Genomic DNA, 23,452 nt, shown 5'->3' on the forward strand with positions numbered 1-23,452 from the left:
CATCAAAGCCCATTTTGAAAAAATAGAAAATTTATATATGATATCAATACATACACAATAAAAATCCAGGGTGCTTTACAGAAGCACTGGAGAGGAACCAAGGGTTTGCAGCATCATCTTCCCACAGAGCAGATGCTGAAGCTGTGTCCCAGAATATATATTTGCAAATCCCTTGACAAGATGTGGCCTAGATGCTCCTTGAGGGCTCTCTTCTGACATTTTTAGCTGCCAAGACTTAGCATTTCGCAAGAGAGGGAAGAATTGGAGGGAAACTTACCCGTGCGTTAACCTGTGCAGACTGTTCTGCCCGTGCCTGATGGTTGGGTCCACACGGCACAGGAAATCTTAACCTTTGGGGCTGTTAGGCTCATGGATCCCTTCAATAATCTGATTAAATCTGTGAACTAGCTCTAGAAAAATGATTACATATACATACCCACAAAGATATTCAGGATATCCTCTAGTGAACTCCCTAGTGTCCTAACTCAAGTTTAAAACCTTGACTGGTCTCTGGCAGGACACTTCCATTCAATTCCTACTTAGCATTTTATAGCATAAGACTTCTCCTCTTCATCATTCCTCGTCTCAGTCATTTACGGAGCAAGCATCTTGGCTGGAATATGGCCTGGTTCTGTCCCTTGTTTCTCCTTGTGCAGGCCCAACCTGGCCCTGCAGGTGCCCACTCTTTCAGCCAGCTATCACTCTCCTGGGTTGGGGTGGGGGATATTATAGTCAATCTTACCTTCAGCCAACCACCACCCTGGAAATATCACCTGAGAAAAACAAAGAACTTGTGTACACCAGGGCTTTCTTAAGACACTTAACCAAAGCATCAGGTTATCGTAAATGGTGAATTTTGTTCTTTTTCACTGGGCAGAGGGGTCTGAGGGGTGAGAACATAATTTATTCATCCCTGTCTCTTGACAGCTCAGGGCTGACAGGGTGGGCATTGAGGGTCTGAAGGAATTGGGTGACCACAGAAAAGCTCTGGGTCATTCCCTAGGACATTTCTCTGCTCCAGTGCCCACCACAGGGAGGTCCATTTTATCTTTTCAAGGCAAAAGGAGTAGATAAGTGACAAAGGAAGATTTCTCTCTGGCTTGCAACTGTTGTTTGGTGCCCAGTGAGGGAAGGCAGGGAAATGGATCAGAAGCATGCTGGGTAGCAACAGGAAGACCTGGATCTTCCAGCTGTCAGGGAGGTTCCGAGCTGATTTCCCTGATGCTGGCTGGGCTTTATGACCAATGTCTCTTCCGAGGTCTGATGCTTCTAAGTGAGTTGGCCCCACATTACATTTGAGTGAAGGGAGTAAAAATGGTTTCAGTCAGAAAAAAGACTTAAAAGGGGCAGGAGACCCACTTCTGCTGTTATGATCCCACCTTCTCAGGAGCCCCCAGAATAAAGGGAGAAGCACACAACCCCAGATCTCACAAAACAACTGTGGCCTGTTTATTGTTTTTCAAAATAAAATGAAACAACATATATTCAAAATTCTACTATGATGGAAAGCTGAGCTGATATGGCTGATGCAGGCTATCTCCCAGGTTGTTTTCTGGAGCATTAGGTAGGTACACTGGGGGAGCAAAGGAGGGTAGGCTATTGGCCCACTAACACTTAATGAACACCTATACCAGGGCAGTCATCAGAAAAGCTGTACGCTAGTTTTGAGCATATGAAGCTCCTCCTGGCTCCAGAGAAGTTGGTCCAAGTTGCCACTGTCATTGCTGCCACTGCTGCAGCTCAGGCCTAGGGTGCTACAGAGAGAGTGGAGAAGAGTGGTCAGTCAGGGAAGGAGGCAGTTTTAGGCTCTGGAGGGATTAAGGGTGCTTGATGTGTGTGTCTATGGGAAGGACCTCCCCTCTTGCCTGGCTTTACAAAGAGACTGGAATATATCTGAGAAACCACTTCAAGATGGGCAGAGCCACCTCTCAGTTGAAGGAAGAGGGAAAGGAATAGAACTTTTCAAATGAAACTTTATCTAGAACCCCAGTACATAAATCAGATTAAAGCAGAGCTATTTGGGTTGAAGTAGGAAAGGGAGACCACACCATCCCACTCCTAGGGAGGTACTGAAAGTGGCTGCCTTAAAAGGCTTTCTTCTAAGGTGCTAGATCTTGGGGGCCCAGAGGACAGTGGGCTGGATCCCTCCCACTCCAACAGCTGATTAAGGGGCCCATGGCCAGGTGTAGGCTGCAGGGCCTGGCCCAGCTCCCATCCTAGGATTGCAAAATTACCCTAGGGAGAAGTCTGCCTTCCCCTTCCCTGGCCCTGCTCAGAATACTCTTTGCTTCCCCTTCTTCCTGCAGGTCAAGTCATTCCAGGTAGATAAGAGTGAAAGTTAAGAGCAAAGCCATCATCCTTCCTCTCAGGTAGATCCATGGTTACACTAATGTAGCTGAAAAACCCTTAGAGATGATCTAGCCTCATCCCCTCCCATCACTCACCATCTCACAGACGAGGGAACTGAGGCTCAGAGATGAGAAGGGACTTGCTCAAGGTCACACAGACAAGTCAGAGTAGAGCTGAGACAAGGAGCAGGAGTGGGCATGCCAGCCCCAGCTAAAGAATTCTCTGTACTGCAAGGGATGTAGGACTGGGCCTCCTTCTGGATTTAATAGCTCTACCTGCCCACACTTCACCCTTGATAATTTGATGTTCATCAAGACAGCCTTACCCAAAGGAGAGGAGGTCTCTCTCGCAAGACATATGGGACCCACTTGCAACTACAGACCACCTGGCTTCCCCAGCTGCTTCCTCTCCTCTCCAAGAGGCCAGCTGCCCCAACCTACAACAGTCCACAACACTGCCTTGGGCCTGGCATGCTGATGGGGTCCCTGCATTCCATAACCCACTCTCTGAATGCCTAGAGGAAGAGGGGCTCATCTCCTATGAAGTGGGCAGGTGGCACAGGGACAGATTGTTTCAGGGGCCCACAGAGGTCTCTGTCTTGTACTCACAGGATTATCCTGGTCACAAAAGCCCCGTGTTCCAGAATGTACAGGCCCTCTGGATGGGCTCCTTTGTGTTACCAGCAGAACCCCTCAGCAAGGGTTGCTTGGTTCCTGGCTCCCTGATGACCCAAGGGCTCCTATACTTGTGATCCAGAGGTGAGTTTTGAGGGACAGCATGGAGCCCTGCATAGGCCTTGCTACCCAGATGCCTGGATAGTGCAGGGAGGCCTATTGATTACTCTGTGCACTTTGCTCAAATCCCTGCACTTTTCTGAGCCTCAGTTTTCGCCTCAGGAACATGAAGAGTTGAATTAGAGCACCTGGGTGTTCTTGACTTTTTAGGAGTAGTGGATCCCTTTAGAGAATCTGTTGAAAGCTATGGACCCTTCCCAAAATACAGACACCCACATACATACAAACACACACACACACACGCACGTATGCACACACAAACCAGACACTTCTGAGAGGGATGCCAAGCCAGTTTTGTGTGGGGCTGCCTCACTGGCCCTCCACACTAGGGGCTGGGAATCTTGGCAAGGGCCCAGCCAGGGACTGAGCTTATATTTAATTCATTTAGACCCTGACTGGGGACAGTTACCTCCCCCATTGACCCCATTCTATGTTCTTCCTTCCCTCCCTTCCTCCCTCCTGCAGGAGGCAAAGAAAGGGGTGAGAAATTCTGCTGCCATGGGCACTCACCCAATCTTGCATGCTGGGGGTTCCAGTCGCTGCTCTAACACAGGCTGGTCCAAAAGATACATGGTGTCATAATTCTCCAGCATAAGCTCTGCTGGGTCCTCAGTCTGACCTGGCATTCGACCTAAGGGGAAAGTATCCCATCGTACATCTTCTGTGGAGCAAAAGGAGGAGGCAAGAGAGGGCTGATGAGCTAGTTCTCTGATGGGTGCACAAGCCCACCTATCCTGTCCATCTACCCACTTTACTTCCCCACTTAGCACAGGTTCTGTGTGTAACTCCAACCCCACTCCTCTACGTGTCATTTCTCATGAGCTTTTCTCCACCTTAGTGCTCCCTATCTCTTCCATAGCACCCATACAATCTTCATGGCTGTTCTGTGCGTTCACAAGCAGCACCCCCACCACAGCCCACCCCCTGCATACCATGTACACAACTATAGACATTTTTGTTCCTCTCTGCTCTTCTTCCATTTCGCCAAACATGTCCCTACACAAACAGAATTCCCATTGCATCTCCTCCTCAAAACCAGATACCTCTGTATATCTGAATAACCTAGATATCCTACATACATATGTCCCCCCAATATGTCTGAGAGCCACACCATTTTTTAGTGGCCTTGCCTTGAGAGATACATATGAGATACATATACAGGCCCACATACTACCTCAAGGTGAATATTCTCTCAGAGGTATCATGCTCTCCCTCCCCACTGCAAGGTCCTGTTGCCTCCAGATGCATATACAAAGAACATCCCTTCTCTAAGGAAGGGCTGTTTCACTGCATATCCCACACCCTACAGACACCTAAATATACATACATAAGCACACAGACCTAACTTTCCACTCAATGTTTCCAGTTTTACTCTCTGCCTCTCATACACAAATCTTTATCATACAGAAATTGTAATGTCCCTGCATCCCCACATATGTATATACACATACAGAGGAAGGAACAGTGGGGGGGAGAGGGAAATATTTCAATGCCCTAGCCTTTCCCCATTCACAATACCACCACCACCCCCTGGCCCAGCCCCTCATACTCCACTTAGGAATGGATGATGTCAGGCACTCCCCACCTATTATGTCCTATCATTTAAGTACCTTCCACACAGTATTATATTAAATCCCCCCCAAAAAATCCCTTCCCCATCCTTACACTAGTGCATTCAGTTTTTGCAAGCAAAGCCTTCACTGGTGAGCTCTTCCAAACAGATCTAGTTTCTGGCCTCTTGCATCTCCCTGGTACTCAAAGAACTCTCCCCTGGCATTCTGAAAAGTATCAACCCAGGACTACAAACTTTTATGTTACTCAAAGAGCTCCCTCAGGAAGGGATGTACCTCTGCCTGATCATCCCCTAACCCCTGGTTCTCTTACAAGAAGGAATTTGTGACTGCATTGCCCTATGCATACAAAGATACTTCTGTACACAGGGACCACTCCCTCCATGTCTGTCACTGACCTGACCATCCTCCCTCCTTCCCCATCACTAATGCTCCCAATTATGTCTACATCATTGCCCCTGCCTCTCTAGCCTTATACCCTTGTACATGTCCCCTCAGTGATAGCACAGACCACACAGGCCATCTATGGATGGCTGTCTCACTGCCTGTTCTCAGGCCTTTCCATATCACTCCCCGCCTTATTGCTTCCATTTCTCTCCCACATACATATGCCTCCTGGTCCCCATGGGTCTTGGCAACCCTTTCTCTTTTTCCAAAAACATATATGACCATGTATGCACAGATGTACCCACAGCCCACTTCACACCTTCTCTTTTTACAACCCTTACTCTCTCTCCCTCCCTCCCTACTTCACTCTCTCTCTCACACTCACACACACACACACACACATACACACTTTTTCTCAGTCACTGCCCCTCCCTTTAGATATTTTCAAGCACAGTCCTCCCTATCCTAAGACAGTTCTCTGTCACTGTGCCTTGGTGTGTCCAGCACATGCAGGCACATACCCATGTGCATACATGCAAACATAAACATGTTCCCTGGTCCCTAGCACTCAGGGTCCTAGCCCTTCCATCCATGTAAAAGCAAAGACTTCATTTTTACCCTAAGCTCCTTCACTGCCTCCCCCTCTCCCTCTATAATCTACCATGTCTACCCCATACCACACCCAGTCCCAGCTGTTTTCCTTCCCTCCCTCCCCCAGGCTCCATCACACAGGCTATGCCCAACATCTAGCCCTGCTTCAAGTGTGTACACATGCCTATGTGCAACACCTCAGACATTTCATTCCTTTGGCATCCCCCTGCCTTAAGGTCCCTGCTCCCCAACCCGAATGAGGACATTCATCACCCTCAGGAACAGATTCATGTTCCCCTCACCTATCATCCAAGTCCCCTGCTTCCTACTGGCTTTGTCTCATTAACTTGTACGCTCACCAAAAAACTGTCATGTTCCTTATTCCCCCCCTTCTGATCTCATTTCCACTTCCTCTAACTGAATACTTCCGGGTTCCTTCTTTCTCATACATACAGCAAAATCCTGTCCTGTTACCACTCAGCCTCCACATGTCCATATACATTCACTTATACACAGACAGCACTATACTTTGGCTCCCTGCACCTAATCACTGCATGCAAAACACACATGCAGAATCACACATATATCTACCCCCAAATTGTCACTTTCTGTTTTGCTGCCCAGTGCCTACATCCACACCAACTCCTCTGAATGCGCTCTCTGCACGGGGTAGCTGGCAGCATGACAGTCTAAGGTCCCTGACGCTCACATGTTCCATCCTAAGGGGGGAGGGAAACCAGCTGTAATCCACATACTACCTCATGCTGGTTACTTCCTGCTACTTGCCATCCTTTCTTGAGGGTGAAAGGAAGCTTCGAGAGCCAGCCAGAGAGGGAAGACAGATGTGGGGAGAAGTGGTTAACAGGCTTCTTACCTGAGCTAACTTGCCATGCGGAGTCCTGCAAAGCTCCTCTTTTTTGGGCTAAGAGCCTGGCATTCTCGGCAGTCGGGGACTCTTCCTCTGTAGAGAAAGGTCCCACCTCCATCCTGTCTTCCTCATCTTCATCATCATTATCGTTGTCATCGTGACCATCATCTTCCTCCTCTTCTTCCCACTTCTGGTGATCATTTTCTTCTTCTTCTTCATTTTCTTCTACCTGGTCTTCCACAGCTTCTTTGTTCTCCTTCTCATCTTCCTTGACATCATTCAGGTTGCCCTGCTCCTCCTGTTTCTGGGCTTCTCCTTCAGCCCCAGAGCTTGAGCCTGCTGGTTTGAGGATCAAATACAGGTTGTCCACTGTGTATGGAGACTTCCCAATGGGGGAAGCCTCTGAACCCTCCTGCACCAGGTTTTCTCCGCTCTGGGTATAAATGGAACAGATGCGTAGCAGCTTCTCCTGCTCCTCGTCTGGCAGGAACTGCCCCATGGCTTTGAAGATGCTAAGCAAAGGGAGGAATGGAGTAAGAAAGATTCAAAATCTCAAGTCACTTCATACCCAAATTCCAGTTTGAATTTGGTCTCTGAGCTTCCAGACCTGCCCTGAAAGGCAGTTCAGAAGAACAGACAGAACACAGGACCATGGACCCTGAACAAGCTCTATAATTCATCTCTGTGGTTCACTTCCATTCTCAGTAAAATGAGGACAATAATGGTACCTAACTTAAAGGGTTGTTGAATGAAGTAAATAGGATAGCTCACATAGAGTGCCTGGCACATAGTGAGCAAGCAATAAATGATAGCTACTAATCGTACTGAAATGCTATATAAATATAGAAACTAGCCAACATGCCTGCAGGGCTGGACGTGAAAATGGCAGATCCCTTTCTTTAGCTAGGCAATCTATCCTGAGCTTCAAAGATATACTGGAAGTATGTGGTACTCCTTCCTCATGGAACACAAAGTGTGATCCCTTTCTGGGAACAACTACAGCCAAGCCTGGAATGGAGGAAAAGCAGCAGCTGAAAAGACAAAGCAGGGTGTGGGAGGGAGGCCAGATAAGCACTGCAGACTTGGGCACTACAAGAGCTGGGGGGAAGCAGAGAGCACAAGGTGGGCAGGAAAGATCAAGGGAGGGCTTTGTGCAGAGATAAGAACAAGCACACATGACTGTGTGTATGCAGTGAGACTAGCCTGGCTTGAGGAGTAGAGCTTTGCTAAGGAGCTGTGGGAGCAAGAGAAGCCTGCAAAGGTTAGGGTGTGTGTATGTTGGGTGGGGCACGAGAAGGGGATGACAGAGGATGAGATGGCTGGATGGCATCACTGACTCGATGGACGTGAGTCTGAGTGAACTCTGGGAGTTGGTGATGGACAGGGAGGCCTGGCGTGCTGCAATTCATGGGGTCACAAAAAGTCGGACACGACTGAGCAACTGATCTGATCTGATCTGATCTGATGTTGGGTGAAGGGGGTCATCGGATGTTTCTGAGCACAGGTGAAGGCTGCCTTTCTGAAGATCGCCAGGGTAACCATGTGGAGGATGGCCTAGTACTGCAGCCTGAAGTCAGGGAGAACCAGGGAGTCAGTGAGGACTCACACAGGGCACTGGCAGTGGAGATGGGGAGAGAGAAGCTGTGAAGAACAGACAGACAGACAGCAGGGCTTGGTGACCAGATGGTAGGGGGCAGGCAGAGGAAAGTTAAAGATGATCACATCGTGCACACAAAGAACAGTGCTAACAACTAAACTACCATCAGATACAAAGCCACTGGGAAGGAGAGCTCCTGGGGAGGAAGAGGGTGAGTATCCCTTGCAGAGCCTCACAGAGAACCAGGCACCTAGCAGACACCTGATCACTGCTGGAGGCATGGGAAGGATGCACAGATGGATAGTTTCCTTCTAAGTGTATCGAGTTTGAATTGTAGGTTGTTCATGGAAGGAAGGGCCATATGCTCAGTGGGCTATTTTCTCTCTGGGGCCCACAGGCAGACTGGCCACAAAGGTGTAGTTGCTGGTCACTGGCTACTTGGGACAGGGCTAGGAGCTAGTGACTCCACTGGGAGACTGGGAGACCCTCTCTGCAGGGCTGATTTCATATTCTAAGATGGCACTGGCTCAAACTGAATTGATATTGGCTGGCTGGGGGAAAAAAGCTCTCAACAACCTTCCAGCCTTACTAAGAAGCAAAGCCAGAGAGAAATTTTCTTCCCTCTCATTGTGGTCCATTAGTACAATTAATAATAAATATTCTTAGGCACTTGATCTTGGTAAGACACCATATAACTACTGTTTATTATTACCCTCTTAAGCTGTCTAGTCTGACCACTGAGGTATAGGGGCGGTAAGAATCTTAAAATCCATCTCCTTCCTCAGGTTTGCCTGGTCACATCTAGGGACTGAGAAAGTCACAGATCACACTGGTGGAAATAAGGTGAACTCTGGACTCATAAGCCCTGGGCCCAAATCCCTGTCCCACCATTAACAAATTGTATGACTTTTAGATAAGTCACTTCACTCTATTCAGAGCCTCAGTGTCTTTCTTATCTATTAAATTCAGTATCTGTAATATCTATGACTCCAAAAGATTGCTGTGTCAAATGAAAAAGCTCCTACAAACACAGCATACTTGTCTGACACTTAACTGCCAATGGTATATTTTATTTTTCCTCTGGGGAAAATAAAAGTCATCTTCTATATGTGCAATCTAATGGAACACTGTATAAAGAACACAGGAGGAAGGACAGTATATCTGGATTCTGGTCCCAGCTCTGACCTGAAGACTTAACTACTGACTTGCAGCATAATACTTGAGGAAATCCCATTTCACAACCTGTGTAATGGTGTGATTAGGACTCGACTCACTGATTATCTAGGAAAGGCAGGATCTGTGTACAAGAAATCCTACCCAGGTGAGCCGCTATTACTGCTGGCATGTGTCGCATTCCTCTGGTATGCTTGGGTTTGGAGATCTCTGTGGTCCAGACTTCTCCAAGACCAGCAGCTTCCACTCTGCAGGCACTTAGGACTGGAAAGTACTTTAAAGGCCACCTATCCAAACCTCTCCATGCTGCTCTTTTCATTCCCTCCCCCATTACATACACATGCCATATTCCTTCAGAACTTTGAAATTTCCTTTATTTTTTTCTCTTGCTGGAATTGCTTAAATGCCTCTAGGACTTTCTGGTTCTCCTCCCAGTCTCCCATCCATTTGTATCATTTTCAGTCTATAGCAGACAAATCTGGAGATTTAGCTGTTTGGTTCAGTCCCATCTCCTGGAGGTCTTGCACTCGATGACTTTGTCAACAAGGCTACTTTTTTTTCTTTTAAGTTACTTATAAGATACAACTGTGACCCAAATGTCATTAGGATTCATGAAAGACTTGCTGACTCCATGAGGAGAGGATAAGGAGGGCCTAAAACGGTCTAAGCATCCAGACTCCCACTTCGTTTATTTCTCAATTCCCACCAAAGAGAATGCTGCTGGCAATGACAGCAGAGTATAATTTAGTTCAACAATATTTGCTGAGGTTTGTTTGGAGCCTGGACTTGCAAGTGTGCTGGGGCACAGATGGCTAATGCAGAGCCCTTGCCCTTGAAAAGCTTAGTCTGATAGAGGGAAGGAGACACCAGGAGAAATAGACATGACGAGAAAATCTCAGATTTGAGAAGCACTTGAGAGAATCAAAATGACAGGGTAGATAGTGCTACCACCAAGTGAGACAGGGAGCAGAGGAGGAAGATCACTTTGGGCCTGGAGTGGGGAGTAAGACAACTAATGCTCTTTCAGTCACAGTAAGGTGCCTAGAGGCCATCCAAGGGGAAATATCTGGCATGCAGTCAAATACAGAAGGTTGAATTTCTGGGGAAAGGCCTGAGTTAGATAAAGAGATTTGGGCCTTGGTACTTTACAGGAAATAGTTTAAAAAAAAAAAAGCACAGGCATTTCAAGGAAGGAGTAGCAAACAGTATCAATGCAGCAGACAGGCAATGGAAAAGGGCCCACTGGATTTGGTAATCAGGTCAAAGCAGCTCTAGGGGTGAATGCCAGATTGCAGCAGGTTGAGGAGTAAGAAAGTAGTGAGGAAACTGAGACTGCTCAATGTAGACTACTTTTCTGGGATGTTTTGACAGGAGAGAAAGGAGTGATTAATTTGCTGATAACCCAATAGAGGGATGCAGGGTCAAAGGAGATTTGGCTTATGTTGTTGTGATTGTTGTTTTAAGATAAGAAAAATTCAGACACTGTTCACAGGTTGAAGAGCAAGAGCCAGTAGAGCAAGGGAGAGGCTGGGGTGAGGCCCCAGGGATGCTGGTAGAGGTAGCTCCAAAGAACAGGTGGAGGAGTAGGCTTTGAGGTTGGGTAAGGGCACCTCATCTTGAGACTGGTGACAGTGCTGAGCATAGCCGAAGATAAGCTCATGAGGTCTGGACCTCAGGTCATAGGGGCCCTGCCAGAGGCCTCCATGTGCTCAAGGAAGATAGGGTAAAATGGGGGAGGGGTTTGAGGTGACTAGTAAGGGTTTAGAACAGTCAAGAAACAGGAGAGAAAGTGGGCAGAAAACAAGTAGCTCAGACAAGCCAAACTGAGACCTGGCCTGAGATCAAAAAGCATACCTCTGCAGTGGCAGCAATCCGCAGGGCTATGTGGTTTTCTCCAGCAGAGCTCAGCTACCTGGGCTGAGGAGTGGGAGAAGCAGACTGGGAAGGATCAATTCCAGCTTGGCGGTTTGTAAATCAGATATGCCAAAGGATGGGTAGAGTGGAGGGTGCTGATGATGGGTGACTGAAGTGATCAACCAAAGACAGGACTGAGGAGAAGCAAGATTGAGGCAGGTAAGAAATGGAGGGATTGGAGGTCGGGATGCAGGCAAAGAGCAGATGCTATGAGATGCAAGGGTAAGAAATGATAGGACAAGAGGTGGTAGTCACAAAGTGGGATGCTGGGATGTAAGCTTTCAGAGGTGGAACAGCTTTGAGTAATGGAAATGAGTTGCTCAGTGTAGTGGAGGATGAAGGTCACTGAAGTTGAGGAACTGCAGTGTCAGATGGATCACTCAAATGAAACAAATACTGCTCCAAAAAGCAGGAAGAGAATTGGGTCCTAAAGGCTTCCATGAGTATGAGGGGAGTGGTGTGGGGGTCAGGAAATGACAGAAAAAAGAAAAGGGAGACAACCACAGGTATCTACAGAACCAGTGCAATATTCATTTTGACTATAGCGCTCAGAGTGGACTGGGCAAAGGGGAGTCAAGGAGGTATGATTATCACAATAGGTTGGGGCAGAAGCAGAGAGACCTTTGAATGTCAGGCTAAGAAGCCTAGTCTTCATTAGGAAAGCAATAAGGAGCCACTGAAGGTTGTTAAGCACGTATGAGAGGTACATTTTGGGAAGATAATAGAGACATCACTGGGCATAGAGTCAGTGAAATCGGTTCAATAATCAACAGCAGCTACCATTTATTGTGCACTTATTCTGTACAGGCCACTGGGCTAAGCACTGTATGGGGGTGTCTTATCCATTTTCATACTGGACTCAGTTCAGCCACTTCTTAATCTCTGTGATCTTAGGCAAGAATATATCCTACCCCTTCCCTCTCTGGGACTCAGTATAATTCTCTCATCTGGAGGAGAAATCTTTGCAAGGAGGTAGGTCTTTGCAAGGGCTCAACCAACTCTGCCATTCTAGGCCTGTGACCCTGAGGCCTGCAGCATCTCACCCTCTTTTTGGATGGTATTCAAAAGACTTACAGCTGAAGGAGTTGGGGGCTGGCCCAGCAAGGTGAGCCCAAACAGGACTCAACCACCTGGGGCCAGTCAAGGGAGGCAGAGCAGTTGAAGAGCCTCCAGTTCTTTCTCGCTTCCCACTGGCTGGCAGAAAACCGGCGGGCATTCCGTCCTGAGAAAGAAGACAAGGCCTGAGAAGAAGGAAAGAGAAAGCCACCCACCCAATCTTGCATCTAAAAAGTTTAGCTGTCCCTCCCTGTCCCCCCAGACTTCAACTCCTCATTCCCATTGCTCAAAGCATTCAGAACCCTTGGCCCCAGCCCAGTTTACTTGGCTCTGAGAAGAAAAAGGTGAAGGGAATTTGTCCACTGCTGTCGCAGGGCCCTCCTAGACCGACCTTAAAGGTTTAGCCTTTAACACGGGATGTATCTGCCTGGTGCTATTCAGTATGAGGACAGTAGCAGATGCTCTTGCCTGGGCTGCTTTAAGCCCTGGGGCTAGGACTAGTCTTCCTCACCAGTCTTGGTGTTAGCCACAATCAGTTCAGTGGTCCATCTGAGGATGTAGGTCGGCCGGATCCCAGTGTTCCCCAAGGCTGGCAGCTCAGACAGCATCCTCTCCAACAGGGCCTGCGTGAAGGTCTGGGAGTGCAGGCCCCTAAGCAGGGGCTGCCAGAATTGAGAGAACGGCTTTGGCACCAAGATGTCATCCAAGTCCACGTTTTCTGGTTTGTGAGAAACATCCATTGACAGGAAAAGGGGAAGCAGGGAGGGAGAGGGAAGAACGGAGGGAAGAAGTAGGAGGAGAGAAGAGGGAGAGAGAGAAGGAAAGGAAAAAATCGAGAAGGGAGAGGAAGAAGAAGAGGGGGCCCCCCCAATAATAACAGAGTTGCCACCACAGAACAAAAAGAAACATGAGAGCAGAACAGCAGGGAGAGAAACCAGTTAGTATCTGGCAAACAACTGACTGAATACAGAGTACAAAAGAAAGAGAGCTCTGGTTCTAGCTTCAGCTTTGTCAATAACTCACTGTGTGACTTTGGGTCAGTACCTTCCCCTCTCTGGACCTCAGTCTGCCCATCTGTAACATGAGGATGTTGCACTACATGACCTTACAAGGCCCTTCCAGTTCTGTTGTTCTAGCTCTCTAGCAAGTGGCTAAATCACAATTAATATGGCAAAATAATGGCATTAAGACCCCCACCCCAATCCCAATCCACCCCATCTCACCCCACCCAATTCCAGGCCACCTAAGAATAGCCCAAACCAACAACTACTTTTCAGTGGGGCTACATTCTGCTCCACCAGGAAGGGCTTCCAGTAGCTATGGAATGGCAGGAAACAGCCCTTACCCACCCCCGTCCAGGGCCACCCAGCCCACCCTTGGTGTTCTTATCCAGGATACCCATAGCCTAAGGCTGTAGTGAGTCTCCAGGACCCTACCTTCATACTCTATCTGCAAAGCTGCCAACTGTTCAAACGTGGGGATGAGAAAGCCGTCATCCAGAAAAGCATCTAGCACAGCCTCCCTGGAGCAAGAGGACACTAATTAAGTAAACTGAAGCAGGCAGAAGACCCCCTTCTACTCCCCTACCCACTCCCAAGGCTGCCAATGCCTCTGACTCAAAGCCCAAACCAGCATGGGAAAAAAAGGAAGGCAGCTGACAGTTGGCTTTCAGGCCCCTGCCTCCTGGGTCAAGGGCTCAGCCAGAAATTGGGTTCAGTGGGTTTTAAACAAGCATCTACCAAGCACATACTAATCTAAGGCCCATAACAAAGGCAGCAGTAGCTGAACAAGCCCAAAAGCCCAGATGAAGGAAAGTCCCAGGCCCACAAAGGAGTTAAATGCCTGTGGTCATAGGGTCAAGGTCCTGCTCAGTCTTTTCTCTTGACAGTTGTCCAGTCTCCTACCCTTCCCTTTCTCCCTGGTTGCCTTCATTCAAATCTTAGAAGCAGAAACTTTGGGGACTCAATTGCTGCACCAAATATTATTCTCATTCCTATGGACTGTAAGAACCCAGAACCAAGATTACAGAGGTTGAAGCCTAAGCAATAGGGGTAATCTCTCATTCCCATCTAGCTCAAACCAAAATCACTGTCAGCTGTCTCCTCTGAAGCTAGAAGTTCCCTAAGGGAGTCTCTCCTAGCTGACTGGGCCGAGGCTGAACAAGAGATCTCAAGGTGTCTCAATGTCTGGAGGGTTGTCATGCTCAGGCTCAAGGAGGAAAGAGTTGTCCTATCCATCTCCTGTCTCCTCAGGTCAATATCCAGGAATAGCACTTAAAACAGTCAACCAGTTGCCTGCTCAGCAGGATCAGGCAGACACTACTGTATAACACAATGATAGTTTTCCCAGCTACTAAGGTAGTCACCACTCACCTCTTTCCTGACGGGTACAGCTAAGAAGCCTAGGCTGGGTAGACACTGATTAAAAACACCATCTGAACTATTAGTGTCCTAGGAATAAAGACATCAGGAACATCCTAATCTAACATTAGATCTAATCTAACATTAGATCATCCTAATCTGCGCTGCAGGTACTGCCTGCTACCCAGGCACACTCTGTCACCTACACCACCTTCCTATACTGTCAGTTTCATCCCAAATTCTTTCCAACCTCTTCCCGAAGCCCTTGCCAGCTGAATTTAGGTAGCAAGCCCCAAGAGCCAGGGAGGAGAGGAATGGATAGACACTGTCTGCTCTGGTTGAACTGAGTACTACTTTGGGGCGGGGGAGGGAATAAGGCTCATGGTCATAATGGGTGGGTCAGTGGGAACTTAGTCTTTCAAGAATCCAGGCCTTGGGAAGGCCCCCCCCTCTGTCCCCTCAACCACAACTATCCAGGGGATGCCGATACCCTCTCACAGTGGTTTAAAAGGCCAGCAGTGCCTACCATATATCTTTTATCTCAAACTCAGATAAGAGACAGGTAGTGAAAAAGCAAAAGATTCAGGGCTCTTCCCAGTTGCCAAGAGTTTCATGTACCATTGGACACAGAGAAACAAAGCCGGCCAGGGGATGCATGACAGTAAACATTACTGCCTGTAGCCATTTCAGTGACTCAGATTAGGCAAACCACAACTGATAGCTTGCAGGGCTTACAAAAGTGGATCATGCGAAATACAGGGTCATCCGTGGGGGATCAGGATTATCCCTGGAATTTCCTACAGCAGAAACTGGCAAGCTGGGATATGAAAACCAATTTCAGGGAGGCTGCTACACTCTACCCTAGAAGAGTAGCAGCCCCTGATTACCTAGTTACACACCTGTTCTCGAGTGTAATGCCCTTGAGCTCTGCCAGGATGCATTCTACAGGTGGGGACAGGTTATTCCACGCTTTAATGGCCTGAGGTAAATGCCTATATTTCTCCAGCACCTGCCAGCAAAGAGGGTCCCATCAGAAGGCTAGTTCAGCAAAGTAACCCTCCCCCATCCCTCCAGGATTCCTTCTCATAGGACCTCTCAACACTTCCCTTCAGGGGGATATGGCAGAGTATGCAGAGGTGAGCTCACAATGTCCCTATTGGCTCTGCAACTAAAAATATCCTGACCCTCAAACTCCAGATTTTGTCTTTTTCCTTTTCCTCCCTTCCCACCCCCCAAATTCCCTGCAGCTCCCAATAACGAGATAATCCAATACACAGATATCCAGTGGGGGCATTTGGTTGGAGTTGGGCAGAGACCCTTGGATTAAGGGGTGAGAGGAAGCAATGAGTTATGGAAGAAGGTGAATCAGGAGACCCAGGTTCTTATCCTGGTTTTATCACTAACTGCATATGTGACCTTGGGCCAGTCCCTTCACTCATCCATGGCTTCAATTTCTTTATCTGTGAAAAGGAAGGGTTGAGCTGAATGGTTTGTAAGCTACCTCCCTTCCTGCTAAAATAGCACCCCATAAGCTCACCTGATCTAGGAAGGCTCCTGGACGCCATTTGTTGATCAGCTGCAATATAGTAGGTCTGTGCAACCACTTACATCCGGTTGTTCCCTACCACCCAGTGGGGCCAATTATCCACAAACTTCCATCATCTGCTCCCTTCCATTGATGTGGAAGATCAGCCAACCGGACTCTGCTCCTCTTGTCTGGTTCCTACTCCCCTCCTCCTCATTTCTAAGAAGTTCCCTCAAACTTTGCCACTTTTCCTTCAATTTCCTTCTCAGGATTTCTCTCAGTTAGCTGGCAAGAGGGAAGAAATGGCCAAGGCACATGAAAACAGGCCAAGTCAAGGGAACATTCTTACCTTAAACTGTTCCTCTTCATAGGATACCAGCAGTTCTCGGGCTCTTTCTGAAAACAGAATAGGGGAACAGATAGAGCAGCCAACCATGTGTCCTACTCCTATGGAATTTTGATCCCCCTCACCTCATTTCCTGAATTGTAAAATGGGAACTAGAATTCTTGGCTCTCTTGCTTCACAGGACTCAACGAAGATGCTTTTTGACAGTAATTTTTTTTAAGCTAAGCCTCAACACAACCCCACAGGAAATACTGAGCCAGTGAAATAACCAGAGTCAATCATAAGCCTGAGTCTTCTCACGAGCCCCTTTCTGCACCAGACACCTACCATACAACTGTTTATGTCTCAGAGCCTTTTGTAAAAGCGGATCAACCTCTTTGCCGTCTTTGTTGCTTTCACGGTCTCCATCAGTCTTGACATTCAGCTCTACACCTTTCTCCTCATCCTTAGGCTCTGGATTCTGTTCTGTGATGTCATCAACAACAATTTTCTTATCTTCCTCTTGGTCTGCTTCATCTGTCTCTTCCCTCTCCTCCTCCAACTCCCAGGTCTCTCTCAGGCTGTTCTCCATTTGGCGGCACCAATAGGTGTTCTGGAGCCAATCCAGGACAAAATAACAGCCTAAAAGAGGGGAGGAAGGAAAGCAGTGTTATAGTAACAGTCACAGGCAAGCAGCTCCTTAGCAGGCCCCCAGTCTCATCTTGCAAACATTATGGGAAAGCCCCAGGGAAAGAGGCTTGGCTCCAAGAAGACACAAATCTCACAATCCAGAAACAGCCCCTCTTGCTCTGGGTTATCCCCTGTTGTTTGCTTCCTCCCACTCATCAGCACATTTCCTAGAAAAAAACTAATACCAGACTTGAAGATGGGACGCCAAAAACGGAATGGGGCTAGCAAGTGGAAGAATAGAGACTCAGCCCCACTAGCTAGTTACATAGCCTTAGCCAATCAGGTCTCTTCCCTTTTCTAGATCTGCTTCCCCAACATGAAGGGGTTAGGCTGAATCAGGGGTTCTTAGTTGGAACGGGGTGTCCAAAGAACTCCTGGACTCATGATATGTGATGGTTCACACCTCTCAACCCACTCCCCATTCCCCTCCTCAGGCACAAAATTTAAGGGGATGCCAAAAAAACTTAGTAATTGAGACAACAAAACAGGATCAGAAGAGTGCCCTGCCACACTATATTGGAGCCTAAAGCAAAAGGAGAAATCAGTATTATTAATCCTATCTTTATTCAAAATGTTTGGTATTTTGATCATTGTAAGTTTTTCTATATTAAAATGTTATTTATCTTGATTACTGAGCTTTTGACATCCCCTTCAAGTTTGTGTCCAAGGTGAATGCTTCACTTGCCTCACCCTAGTCTCAGCTCTGACCCCAGGTGAAGACCCTCCTCCCTCTCTCTCTCCCCACAGTGCCACCCAGCCCAGGCTTCTGGGCTTAACTGTGATGTATATACTCCCTGGGGACTCACCCCTACGGCAGTCATTTATATGGGGCATTTTCTTGTGGGTTAACTCATGGCGAAGTTCAACAATCCAATCCGGAATGTTCACCTGATTGTGGAGGAGGGTGTGCGCGCAGAAATTAGAAAATATTAAAGCAGAAAGGGCCACAGAGATGAATTAGCCTGGCTTCTCCCCATTTTACAGATAGAGAAACGGAGGTCCTAAGAGGAGGTTCTGGTCTTAGTGGCAAAGCCAAAATTAGAAACCAGGTCTCCTGATTCTCTTTAGGCTCTGTGGAGGTGATCCTGAAAATCAGAAGATACTTGCCTCCCCCAACCACCAACTACCCTCCTCCAATGAAGACAATTCCTGTGGATGAGCATTAATAATCCCCTTCTTCAGCCTCCTTTTACCCTGCCTGTACCAGTTCCTCTCCCAGGGTACCCTCTACCCTTCTTTTTCTCCCTTCCTTCCTCCTTCCCTTCCAGACTTCCTCCAGGAAGCTTCTCTTGATGGCTGAGAACCTGTCTGCCATCTGGGCCTCTACACACCTCATATACTCACTCAAAGCAGAAATGTCTTACATTTTCATGCTGCTTGGCTGGCTTTGTTTCCTCCCTCAGACTGTCAACAGCCAGAGAGCAGACACTTAAACTGCCACCTCTTTCCTGTCCCCACCCAGTGGTGCACTGGGGTGCCTCAGCTTCACCTGGGCCATTCCCAGCAAGCTGGGCAGGCCAAGCCCACTGAAGACAGCAGCCATGAGCAAGGAAGCAAGTCTGCTTCTTTCAAGCTAAAAGCTGAGGCTCTGAGGTTCTTGCTGGGCTTGGCTGACAGTGGTGGGATAAACTAGTCTGACTGTACCCACTAAATGCCCCATTTAGTGAGCCCTTCTGAGGAGAGAGAATTGAGCAAGGCCACTTTATCATACACACCTCCTGAGCCAGGAATTTGAGAGGGAGCTTGGCAAACTTTGTCTTCCTCTCCGAGATAAGGTTCACAAACCTGAGTTTGGGGGAGAAATAAGTGGCAGAGCCCAAGTAACTGCTTTATTCAAACCAGCGGGGCTTCAAAACACCTTGCTGAGTTACTGACACCTTGCATTTCCACAACCTTTCCAATGACTGTTCTGTCCTGTTCTTATGGTTGGTGTCAGCCAGAGCAGGAATGGTTCCATCCAGTCCAACATTACTGAGAGTCTGCCCTATACTGCAGCCATACAGATGCTCTGGCCTTCAAGAGTTCAGTCTAGGATAAATAACCATGACATAATATAACATATTATGCTAGGACATAGTATGTTATAAATGCTAGAACAAATGACTACATCAAATGATATGGGGAGCACAGTTAAACAATGGATAAGGTAAGAAGAGCTAAGGAGGACCTTAAGGCAAACAAGGGAAACAGTATGAGCTAAGCAAAAACTTTGACAGATGGAAAACTCAGAGGCAACCTTTTTCTTGATGTACATGAGACAGCAAGACCCACTCTGAGCCACTCTGTAAGTCAGGAACTCCTGGCCCACATCTCGGTTTCCACAACTCAGCAAACTTTCAGTGTTCGTGAAGAGAATGGGATAAAGGTGTAGACAAGGGTAGGATTAGAAAAACCACATTAAATCATGGTCAAGAACATCGAAGCATTCAGAAAGGTTCCTCTAGGTAAAAGAGTAAAAGGGAGAAAATAAATCGAACTGTAAAGGCTGGAAGAGACCCAAAGAGACCATTTGGTCTAAATCACCCTCACCCTATATTCCAAAGAGAGGGGAAGAAAAATGGAGGAGAGAAGGCTCTCAGGAAAAAAAGAGGAATGTGTGTTAACAGGGGGTTACCAACAGCTGTCAAGTTAAGCAATCACAGGGTGACCCATACACAAGGACACACAAGGCATTTTGCTTCAGGGAGCACCCAAAGCCAAACTCGGCTTATCGTGCAAGCCCCATGCCCCCCACCCTCAAAACCACCCCCCACACACCCCTACCCATGTAGGTCTTACCTGACCAATGCCATGCCATAGAGCAGTCTAAGTTCATCAGTGCCCAAGCCACCAGTTACATCCATGAGCTTACAGCGTACCAGGTCAGCAGTAGAAGCCACTGCCAGGGGGAGTTCGTTGCCTAACCTAAAGGGCCACAGTCCAGCACCATCATAAAGGTCCTTTACACTGGCCCACCCTCCACCTCAGAATCTAGCTTTCTGTAGGTTATTCCAATTATATACTGGCTAAAGAGTGTGTTAACAGACACAAATCAAGAAGCTGGGAAGATGGGGGTGGGTAGGTAATGTCCCTGGGATCGAACAGTATACAGGATGCCTAACTGCTACACAACCAACCAACAGTTAAGTGTGAACACACCCCTTTCACCCTCAACTCATTCAGCTAGAAAAAAAAAACCTTATTCTTGGAGACACCAGTCCCTTGTCTGCTCCCAACTCAATCTTACCAACTAGACTAAAGCGCCCCATTCAAACAAACATGGATTTTTCAGGCAAGCTCCCACCACCCTTTCTAATTTGAATAGAAATCCACCCTAGAGTGCTACTCCTTAAGCCCTGCCTGGCTCAGACACAGCAGTTCCTTCAGTACCCACCCCCTCCCCAAGGTAAGAGAAGGTAAGGGTTAAAGCTCACAGATTTGACAAAAAGGCTGTTGAGGCACACCCGTTTCTTTCCGCAAATGGGATTAGTGCAAGAGCTTTGCTGCGACTTTCCCCCAGGCACACTGAGACAAGCAATGCCCAAACCACGCGTGGGAGAACCATTAAGCATTTAGGAGAAGACTAGATAGTAAGGCCTTAAGAAATCCTATAGAGGAAGAAGTGAAGTGCCAACAGCACGCAGGCAGGAGGGCTAACCCAACCGCCTTACCTGCTCCTCCACACCGTGATGCGGTTCAGCGCGTACCGCTGCAATTTATAGTCGTCACTGAACAGATACACCATCACCTGATCCCACTCGGCCCTGCTGAGCCAGGCGACCACGATGCGCTGGGCCCAGAGTGGCGACGACCCTTTCTCTTTGACGCACTTCCCGCACCACGCACTCCACACAAGATCCATTCCCCGGGGACCCAGACCTGGCTCAATCTCGGATTCCGACCGGACATCGGGCTCAACATCGGGCTCAACATCGGGCTCAACGGGCTCAACATCGAGCTCAGGCCTTGTGCCGCCGCACTGAAGATCATCCTCCATCTCATGATCAGCCTCCATGTCACGATCAGCCTCCATCGCAACGTGCTACCCTCACTCCAAACCTCCGCCCGCACCAGCAGCCAATGGGAGAGCGTGACCCTGACGTAAGCCCGCCTCCCAGCGTTAGCGTAGCGAATCGAAACGCGAGAGCTAACGGCTGCCCAAACCACAAGCTAGGGGAAAGGCCTCGCCAAGCGGAAGTGTTCTTTCGTCAAAGCAATCGTCCTAGCTGCAAACGTTCATCCTCAACGTTCCGCTAATTTCCTGGTTGCTAACAGGCTTCTGTCCCATACCCGGCGGGACGTGTCTGGGAGGCAGGAGGAATTTTAGTTTGAGCTCCTTGGCGGGCGGCGGCGGGACGTGTCTGGACGGCAGGAGGAATTTTAGTTTGAGCTCCTTGGCGGGCGGCGGCGGGATTATGGGCGTTCAGTGTACTGGAAATGCGCTTCTGTTTTTATTGCCATGAATCAGCACCTGACCCAGTAAAACACTGTGGACCCTAAAGCAAGACTGCACAGCAAATATCATCTAGTATCTAAATATCTAAAATTGGGTTAAAAAAATCTGCTGGGTTTTCACATCTGTACACTGAGAAGTTTAGATTGGGTAATTTCTAGGTTCTTTTCTATAGCTGAAAATTGTAGGATTTTATTCTGCCAGCATTCCCCTGCTATGTTGGTTACCACATCCACAAAGGTATACTTAGTTTTTCTGCACAGTCCCTTGGGATTCCGGCTTTCTGGAGGGGAAAGCAATATTATGCTGCTGCTGCTGCTGCTGCTGCTGCTAAGTCGCCTCAGTCGTGTCGGACTCTGTGCGACCCCATAGACGGCAGCCCATTAGGCTTCCCCGTCCCTGGGATTCTCCAGGCAAGAACACTGGAATGGGTTGCCATTTCCTTCGCCAATGCATGAAAGTGAAAATGAAGTCGCTCAGTCGTGTCCGACTCAGCGACCCCATGGACTGCAGCCCACCAGGCTCCTCCGTCCATGGGATTTTCCAGGCAAGAGTACTGGAGTGGGGTGCCATTGCCTTCTCCAAAAGCAATATTATGAAGCCCTTCTAATTTTGTTGTTGTTGTTGTTTTTCAGTCACTGAGTCGTGTCCAACTTTGTAACCCCATGGACTGTGGCATACCAGTCTTCTCTGTTCACTATCTCCCAGAGTTTGCTCAAATTCATGTCCATTGAGTCCGGTTATACAGTCCAATGAACTATCTCATCCTATGCTACGCTCTTTTCCTTTGGCCTTCATCTTTCCAGCATCAGGGTGTTTTCCAATTAATTGGCTCTTCCCATTAGGTGGCCAAAATATTAGAGCTTCAGCAACAGTCCTTCCAATGAATATTCAGGGTTGAATTTTACAGGCTGGTTAAAATGTGTTCAAGACTCTATTCTAATCTTTTTTTCACAAAACTTATTTCCTAATCTAACACGTGAGAGAGAACTGTTGCTAATACACCAGCAGCATTGCTGGGAGTAATTCTTTTTCACTTTATAGCAATAAATTCCAATCAATTTTCTATGTGCTTCCTTCTCCAGCCAGCTTCTCCTAAGATCTAGTCTGCCCATAGTTCTTGAATGATAGTTACTCTGTTCTAAGCAGCCCAAGTGTCTTCCAGAAACCAGATACCCTTGCCATGTTCAGGATATTAGCTGTGTGCAGGCAAAGATGGGTAGATGGCTTATATGACTCCTTAAGATCCAATCCAGTCAGAAGAGCTGCCAGGTCTGCAGAACTCATTCATGAACATTTTGGTGGTTTAAATGTTATTTTTGGATAGTACTTTTCAGGTAGGGCTTCCCTGGTGGCACAGCTGGTAAAGAGTCCGCCTACAATGTGGGAGACCTGGGTTCAATCCCTGGGTTGGGAAGATCCCCTGGAGAAGGGAAAGGCTACCCACTCTAGTATTCTGGCCTGGAGAATTCTATTTACTGTATAGTTCATGGGTTACTCTATAGTACTTTTCAGGTAAAGGGCCCTATCCTTCCCCATTCCTTCTCCATGAACCCGAAGAATGATGTGTTCCAAGAAAACTTGACCAAAGCACTTAAGAACAGTGCCATTTCTCGTATATGGAAAATGAGGCCTGAGACCTATTGAGAATTAGAAATTACTGGATCAAGTCTGTTAAGTAGTGATAGCTTTGAGGAGGCACCATATTAGTTCCCTGTGACTGCCATAACAATTTTCCACATACTTGGTGGCTTAAAACAACAGAAATTAACTCACAGTTCTGGAAGTCAGAAGTCGATATTATTTGGCTGAAATCAAGA

The 23,452-nt window shown here is 47.7% G+C and overlaps 1 protein-coding gene and 1 long non-coding RNA gene across 22 annotated transcripts; both read right to left on the bottom strand.

Annotated features, from left to right (window-relative positions):
• Nucleotides 1–1,425: 1,425 nt before the first annotated feature.
• Nucleotides 1,426–21,234, bottom strand: LAS1L (LAS1 like ribosome biogenesis factor). Of its 21 annotated transcripts, XR_015159922.1 has the most exons (15): nucleotides 20,851–21,234; nucleotides 19,979–20,104; nucleotides 18,916–18,985; nucleotides 18,007–18,088; nucleotides 16,859–17,152; nucleotides 16,535–16,581; nucleotides 15,560–15,669; nucleotides 13,737–13,822; nucleotides 13,324–13,374; nucleotides 12,812–13,018; nucleotides 12,319–12,466; nucleotides 11,185–11,378; nucleotides 6,567–7,072; nucleotides 3,654–3,804; nucleotides 1,426–1,754 (listed from the first exon to the last, which is right to left on the bottom strand). XR_015159922.1 is itself a non-coding variant. In XM_086390106.1 (14 exons), exons 1-14 carry the CDS (start codon nucleotides 21,210–21,212, stop codon nucleotides 1,643–1,645), a joined length of 2,322 nt encoding a protein of 773 aa, XP_086246232.1. In that variant the 5' UTR covers nucleotides 21,213–21,234; the 3' UTR covers nucleotides 1,426–1,642. The 21 variants fall into 21 exon arrangements, 19 of the variants coding, with proteins under 19 accessions (XP_086246232.1, XP_086246231.1, XP_086246229.1 ...); XR_015159923.1 differs by lacking the exon at nucleotides 13,324–13,374; XM_086390106.1 differs by lacking the exon at nucleotides 11,185–11,378 and having other exon boundaries at nucleotides 3,654–3,774.
• Nucleotides 15,959–16,336, bottom strand: LOC147340269 (uncharacterized). Its single transcript, XR_015159924.1, has 2 exons — nucleotides 16,198–16,336; nucleotides 15,959–16,120 (listed from the first exon to the last, which is right to left on the bottom strand). It is a non-coding gene; the product is annotated as an uncharacterized LOC147340269 (long non-coding RNA).
• Nucleotides 21,235–23,452: the final 2,218 nt, after the last annotated feature.

This window comes from Bos grunniens, chromosome X (genome assembly GCF_055505025.1).
Source record: "Bos grunniens cultivar Pamir isolate PY7600 chromosome X, Bosgru_T2T1.0, whole genome shotgun sequence".
NCBI classification, from domain to species: domain Eukaryota; kingdom Metazoa; phylum Chordata; class Mammalia; order Artiodactyla; family Bovidae; genus Bos; species Bos grunniens.

What these genes read in the sequence shown, in the direction of transcription:
- LAS1L (XM_086390103.1), bottom strand. Translation starts at nt 21,212, where the DNA reads ATGGAGGCTGATCGTGACATGGAGGCTGATCATGAGATGGAGGATGAT. An exon ending in TATGGCATGGCATTGGTCAG is followed by an intron (nt 18,986 to 19,978) that starts GTAAGACCTACA and finishes CCCCAAACTCAG; the next exon opens with GTTTGTGAACCTTATCTCGG. An exon ending in GAGACATAAACAGTTGTATG is followed by an intron (nt 16,582 to 16,858) that starts GTAGGTGTCTGG and finishes TTCTGTTTTCAG; the next exon opens with AAAGAGCCCGAGAACTGCTG.